A 7,464-nucleotide genomic window follows, 5' to 3' on the forward strand; every position below is an offset into this window, starting at 1 on the left:
AAAATAACTGTGAAAGTGAGAGACTCAGACGGGTATATTATGTTACATTTGTAATTTGCTAAACATTGCATACTAAATTGTAACAAACTCTGGCTAACTTACTCTACGCGCCGGGCAGGCTTGTCGGCAAATAAAATATTTGTGTCGGTGTTTATGGCAAGCCGTTTTAACATTTAATCCCATTTTTTTCACTTCAGTGAAATAAAGAATTTTCCTGAAGTGAAAAAAAATCATCATGCAAATAATGTATTCACCTTAAGGTGAAAAGAATTTCATTCAAGTGAACTACATATTACAAAATTTGGTTTGGTTTGGTTTATTTTATTTAACGTCCTATTAACAGCTAAGGTCATTTAAGGACGGCCTCCCGTGCGTGCGACATGCATGCGTGTGGTGAGTGCGTATGTGTGTTTTGGGAGGCTGCGGTATGTTCGTGTTAAGTCTCCTTGTGATAGGCCGGAACTTTTGCCGATTAAAAAAAGGTCTATTAACCTTAAGGTAAAAAGTATTTCACTTAATTGGAATAAATTTGAAGCATATTTCACCTTAAGTGGAAATTGGATTTAATGTTTTAAAAACGGCTTGCCATAGGTGTTGTTTAATGAAAGTCAATAGAGAAGTTTTATACACTTCCCGTCATGATGGAACACGAGAAAATCGCTACAGGAGAACAAACCTCAGCATCGCTCAAAAGGGACTTCGTCACGTGAATTACGATTCAACCAATGAGAATGCATTGGCATCAGAGAATGAAAAGGTTTTGTTTATTTTTTATGTGTCAGGGACGTATACTTATATCTATCCTAAGTCCCTCTGTGTATGTATATCTTATCAGAGAAAAATATATTAATTGTAAATAAACTAAAATATATCAGATATAATAACATTAGATGAAAATGGACATCAAATTGAATTTATTACAGAGGGACACCAGTCTGTAAACATGTACATATATAAACCCGTGCATAAACATCTTTTTCTTGTAAGCATGTAAAGTAATATCATAGCCTTGGTTTTGTGTAAAAATGTCCATGACTTCATACCAATTTTTTTTTAATCATATGGAAAGCAATATACAAAATGTATTATAAAATTGCAACAACAAATTTATACATTCTGTCAGCATCTAGGCGGCTTTGAATATCAGTATTTAATGAAATAGTTCTACATTAGTTTTAGCAGAGACGTATATACCTGATATACAAGTCTCTGGTTTTAGCAGCCTATGGTTTTAAATGTACAGGACAGTACTCAACGTAATGGCCCAAGGGTTATGTCCCTTTGCACAAAAAAAAAAAAAAAAAGACAAATACCTGTTCCGTTTTTCTGTCTGGTCCGTACTTCCGATTTGTGTTTACACTGACATTAAATGGCGGCGACCATGAATAACAACGTGGATGACGATGATATTTTGACAGCAGAAATGAGTAGGCCAAAGTTCCACTGTAGTGGCATTTATTTGTTGTTATGTCTAAACTAGTTGTGTACACTGTTTGATATAGTGTTCCCTGTGTTGTAACGATTGATAAAAACATGTAGGTCGGATCTACAAAAAAATATAGGCCTAGCTAGGCTCTCTCACAGGGGGCCGGGTAGCATGTCTAGTCTTATATTTGTAAAAGGATCGGCTTTTCACCTCAAACCGACACATTTAAAATATTTATACCCAGGTTCGGTGATCTTGGGTCCGTCAGGGTCTTACATTCTGGGTCATAATTTGTACGTGAAGTCTGGCAAATAAACACAAACTCAAGATAGATAAAGTTCAGGTAGTTTTATTAGGATACCACTAAACACTATGTAAACTATACAGACATAGAGACACAATGACATTATACAACTCTGTCACACACTCAACACATAATATATGACAACATGACAGTAGTTTAGTAATCTAGCGGCTACTGTACATGGCCCCTACAACGATAGTACACAAAACTACTGACAGTGAGTGTTACCATAACAGTCTGATAAAGATTTTCATTCTAAAGACTTTCATTCTGACTACGTGAGTCAGGGAGAGCTGAGCCAGGCAGTCCTATAGAGACTTTCCATCTGACTGACGAACTACACAGGTGTACCGGCTTATATAGACAACCGCGACAATCCGCACGTGCAATATTCGCACCAAATTACCTGTACTCGGAACACTTCCGCTGTCAAATGACTAAGGAATTCCGAATAGTATAAACAGCCGGTATATCGAACAATACAGTGGAAACTTGTAAGTAGAGAGTCACCATATAAACTACTCAATAAAGTTTATAAATTTCCTCAACTTTTACATATTAAAAAATAGGTATTTCTGGCAATTTTTTAATATAACACTAGACATGCCCCTGTGGTCCGCGCCTACCCCTTGTACTGGGCTCCTACCTTGGATAAGCAAATAGGTAGAGAATAAATGTCGGGGTGGGATGGGGTGCTGGAGCATTTCGCCTTATCAGGTTATCAACTCATTGTTATCTGAAATGTTCATTACTTCTCTGGCAATCGCAGGGCTATTTTTTGCCCTGTATTATAGACTGAATTAGGCTGTTTCAATACTACATGTATTATTAGTATAAGTGTTATTATTCCAATCTAAGAAAAAAGTCTTAAATTCTTCTTAATTTTCAAGATTTTGAAAATAAGCGGGCACAGACTATTAATAGGAAAACACTAACTTCAGAGCACAGATCTAGAGCTGATGTGTTACTGAAGATCAGCGGTCTTCAGTCACCTTAGATAATAACTTTTTGTAAATATGATGTTAAGTGCATTTTGAACATGCTTTCTTTTAAGATGAATGGGAACCACCAAGCGAAGCAGAGATGAAAATTATTACTGCTCGAAGAGAAAGGTCCGACAAAATCAGCAAAATCATGGGTGACTACCTACTAAAAGGTTATAAGATGCTGGGGATTGTCTGTGATCAATGTTCGGTAAGTAAGCAGTTAAAAATGTACCGGATTTATGAAGAAAGTGAAATTAGAAGAGCAGTGGACTGTAATATCAGAAAAAGTAGAAGAACTAACATAAACAAATAATCTATTTGTTTCTCTGGTAAAAAAATGGCAAAATACTAATGAGGCCTCTTGCTAATATTACTGAATAAGGTCATAGACGAATTGTTCCATCGGCTAGTGATATTACGTAGTTACCATTTCGTCACATAGGCATATATAGGTAAACGTAATTTTTGCTCACATAGTCAGAGCTAGACAAAGAGACCAGTCGGTCTTAAAACGTTGCAATGACCCTTGTACACATTGTTACATATACTGTTTGTGTAAAGATAAACTGTATATTAACATTTTTTCTCGATTTAAAACAATAAATTGATTTGTATCACTGATATGATACGGAAAAAAAAAAAATCTAAGTAGAATTTCTAATTCATATGAATGTTTCAAGTTCTTTTTTCAACAGTTTAATTCAGTTTTTATTATGTTGCTGACAGATTTTTACATCTTTCGATATCATTGCCTCATAATTAGAGCATTTGAAGTTTTTTTTGTTGCTAGAAGACAAGTTGATTCACCGATCAGTTTTGGTTTTCTTTAGCACGGGAAAGTTCCTCTCGTAGGCTACATTTTAGTTGGCTCTAAAATTACCATAATGTGCCATTTGGTAACAAGCATTTTTTCTTTTAATTTGCAAGACGATTCTGATGGAGACAAAAGCTAGAGAAAAATACTGTATTACATGTAAAGAATTGGATGCAGATACCGACAAGGACAATCCTGGTATGTAGGCATATTATATCACCATGTACTTGTTTTAACTTTAAGTAAAGCATGCCTCTCTAGGTCTGAAACTATGTGTCAGGGCTCAAAGTGGATATTTTTTTTACCAGGTGGTCTATTTGGCTACCTAGTCATAAAATCTAGATGCCAATTGGAAAAGCTAGTCCCCTGCTGGCCTACATGTAGTTGTCTTAAGTTAAAAAGGCACAACTTAATTCTTAGATCAGTAAAACATCTCTCTGTAACTTTTTCGATTGTGAACGTCATTTTAGCATTGACTGCAACCTTTGAAAGATTAACCAAATCGGAAATGTTCACAGTTTTTTTTAGTGGCCATGCAGGCGCCTTATAGGTCAATAACTGGTCCCCAATGGTGAATTAAAGGTGCCATGGTCACTAAATTAGGCGCCACTTTGAGCCCTGTGTGTTTCAAGTTTTGTTTTACATGTTTAAAAAAAAAATGATAAGTTATTTTTCATTTGAAAAAGTAATGTAGATTTCGACACTTGCATACTGAAATGCATTATCACATGCAGTTGTATATATTTATTATGGAGTTTGTTTAGTATTTAGAGTTAAGGAACAGTGAACATTATATATTCATCCAGTTGTGCTTTTAATGTGTTAATAAAACACAATCGATACAGAAGTTTATTTGTAATTTTAGTGACCAGTGTATCATATACATTTGTGTATTTTGCCACCTTCATCATCATACCTATGACCAGTAAACTAAAAACATAATGAATTTTAGTCAATTTGATCTTGTGTATTTTTTAACGCTTTAGAGTGAATCTGCTTTACCCATCACATATAAACATTTTACCAGTTATGCTATGTGAACCTGAGTCCTACAGGTACTTTAGTCTTACAAATTTTCTTGAATTTCATGATTTTAGTTGTAAACCCAGCAGCAGCCCGATCCCAGGTTTTTGAAGGTAGTCATTCAACACTGGAGAGTCACAGCTTCTCTGCAGAAGACAGCTCGACTAGTGAAGGGGGTCATCCAATCCAGATATCATTGATGCCTCGTGCAACTGGTCAGCTGACCGCACCGCCATCCACAACAAGGGCAGAGGTACATCATGTAGATATACCCCCCACCTTCCAGGGCACGCTTTCTTCCTCCAGCCACAGTTTCCCTGCCCCAGGGACGATAGGTCAGATCCAGGGAGAGGCTGTGGATAGTGTGTGTGGGAAAATACAGTGGGCCTCAGAAGAGTTGAGGGCAGAGACAAACCTCCAGCGATGTACACAACTGTGTGAACTAATCAAAGCTAGTGCTGATGCCATTCGTAGTCTCAAGGATTTATGATGGATCAATAGTTTCTTGTGTCAGCCTTTTTGTGAATGCATATTCTACCATTGAAATGTTTCATAATCTGAGAACCTAGTTATGCTTCATTATCATATTTATTCATTTTTGCATTTTCTGTGAGAAATGTTTCATAATCTGGGAAACTTGTTACACTTGATATTTATACTGATGCTTTTTCTATGAGAAATGCCTGTAGCAGATTATAAAAGAAATCCCATCAGCAGTAAAATAAAGATAAAATGTTTCATAATTGAAGATTTAGGAAGTAAGAAATTCCATGATCAAACAGCTAAATGGAAGAATTCATTAATGGGAGATGCTAAAAATATATCAGTTACTGACAAAATGTTTATAGTATTTTTACCGATTATTTAATTAATGATGGTAGCAAAAAATACAGATAACTACTGTAGAGTGTTAGTGTTCTCATCTGATGAATGCATTGCTGTTTCAGCACCTAATGGCGGTCTATTGATGGTATATCACATGATTCTAGACCTTTTTATCTAACACATTTCATCATTATTATCCAAAATCTTATGCTACAGCTGTTTACTGAGATTTTGAGTGTCAATTTTCTCCTGAGTTATGTCACAAAATTAACATAATAGGTTTGGTCTCTTGAGTTTCCCATGATATATTACAAGTACAATGTATTCTGGTGTTTGTGACTACATTGAAGTGTCAGGTATATTTAGCTCCAGCATGTGGTAGTGTGGTTTTATTACCTGTACATGTACTTTTATTAGCCCACCATCTGATCAGATGGTGGGCTATTCAAATCGCCTTGCGTTGTGGTCCGTCTGTCCGTCCGTCCGTACCTCCGTACCTCCGTACCTCCGTCCCTCCGTCCCTCAACAATTCTTGTTTATTGCTATTTCTGAGAAAGAACTGAAGGGATCTTTCTCGAATTTCATATGTAGGTTCCCCTTGGTCCTTTGTATTGCATTTTTGGACCAATCTGAAAACATGGTCGACAGACAGCCATTATCGCTAAATCTCAAATTTCATATATAAGTTCCCCTTGTCTGAAAAGTACTGGAGGGATGTTTCTCAACTTATACAGATTAGTAAGAGGAAGGGAAAAATAGAGAGAAGATCAACACAGATTAGTAAAAGGAAGGGAAAAATATAGAGAAGATCAATCTGACATGGAATCTATAAAGATCATTCAATGGTGGGCACCAAGATCCCTCTGGGTTCTCTAGTTGTACTTTACATGCATTTATCATAGTGTGTCATTGGAATGATCTTTGTTTCTGTTATGAAATACACAACAATATTGTGGCCATCCAAAAAACTCCACAAATTGGAGACTGTTGGATGAGGAAAGCACTGTGAACAAAAGAATAATTCAGTTATTAAAAATTTATGTAAATTAAAGAAGAAAATGAAAACTGATGTACATGTAATTGTGATTATATTTTGAAAACATCACACAAATTAATTGTAATTCAGGCCTACAGGTTTGTGGAGATTACGACAGTTGTGCCAGTTTAAGACTGGAGTAAACTTTCATGAAAAATGGTCTTTAAGGTGATGCTTGTGTAATAATGATCATTTGCTCCTTTATTTTCTGAGAGATTTGAGAGCTTGTTCTGCTGAATGTCGAGTTATTTTATAGATTATCTTATTCATTTGTGTGCTGGCATAAAACTGACATCTAAATATTCTAAAAAGATTAATGTGCTGTTTCGAGACGTGACTCTAGTTATAAAAGTAAAGTTTACTACCTTTCTTGTAGATTAATTACCAAATAAAATCTCCGGCCTGCTAATGTTTTTATTTACCAAAAAAGCAAACATCACTTATGCTAATTTGTGGTGACCATGTTTTTAGCCAACCGTCATCAGATGGTGGTTTGTTTGGATTGGCCTTCACCTGTGTCCGTCGTCAATCAGTTCATCTCCTTGATATCACTAATTCGTGAACTGGAAATACGAAAAATATGTTTCCCATGTTTCATTTATAGGTCCCATTTGTTCCTTTTTGTGTGTGAACAATTATTTTGTGTAGGTCCCATTTGTTCCTTTTTGTGTGTGAACAATTTTATTATTCCAGCTGGTAGCCATTTAGAATTTTTGCACTTGCTATTTCTCTATGGGTCTTGAACATCATGAACAATTATATATATATATGTTCCAAGTTTGTGAAGAAGAAAAGTTATAGTCAATATGTTGAGAATTAAAAGACCAAAGAAGGAGAAATGAACAGACTTGCATGGAACCGTTAAATATGATAAAATAGTAAGTGCTAAGATCCATCTGAAATCCCATTCTATACAGAAATCCAGAGAAAGAGAGATTTGAAGTTTGTTTTTTCTAGAGGATAGTACATTCTAATTATCATTTTCGAGACGTTTTGTCTGAACATGCTTGTAGCGTAAATCTCCTTTATTGAAGCTAAAGGATGTCAAAT

The 7,464-nt window shown here is 35.6% G+C and overlaps 1 protein-coding gene across 1 annotated transcript; it reads left to right on the forward strand.

Moving 5' to 3' along the window:
- Positions 1 to 1,341: 1,341 nt before the first annotated feature.
- On the forward strand, positions 1,342 to 5,888 carry LOC117323026 (protein ZNRD2-like). Its single transcript, XM_033878013.1, has 4 exons — positions 1,342 to 1,427; positions 2,785 to 2,924; positions 3,644 to 3,728; positions 4,628 to 5,888. Exons 1-4 carry the CDS (start codon positions 1,370 to 1,372, stop codon positions 5,041 to 5,043), a joined length of 699 nt encoding a protein of 232 aa, XP_033733904.1. The 5' UTR covers positions 1,342 to 1,369; the 3' UTR covers positions 5,044 to 5,888.
- The last annotated feature ends 1,576 nt before the right edge of the window (positions 5,889 to 7,464 follow it).

This window comes from Pecten maximus, chromosome 3 (assembly GCF_902652985.1).
Source record: "Pecten maximus chromosome 3, xPecMax1.1, whole genome shotgun sequence".
Lineage (NCBI taxonomy): Eukaryota > Metazoa > Mollusca > Bivalvia > Pectinida > Pectinidae > Pecten > Pecten maximus.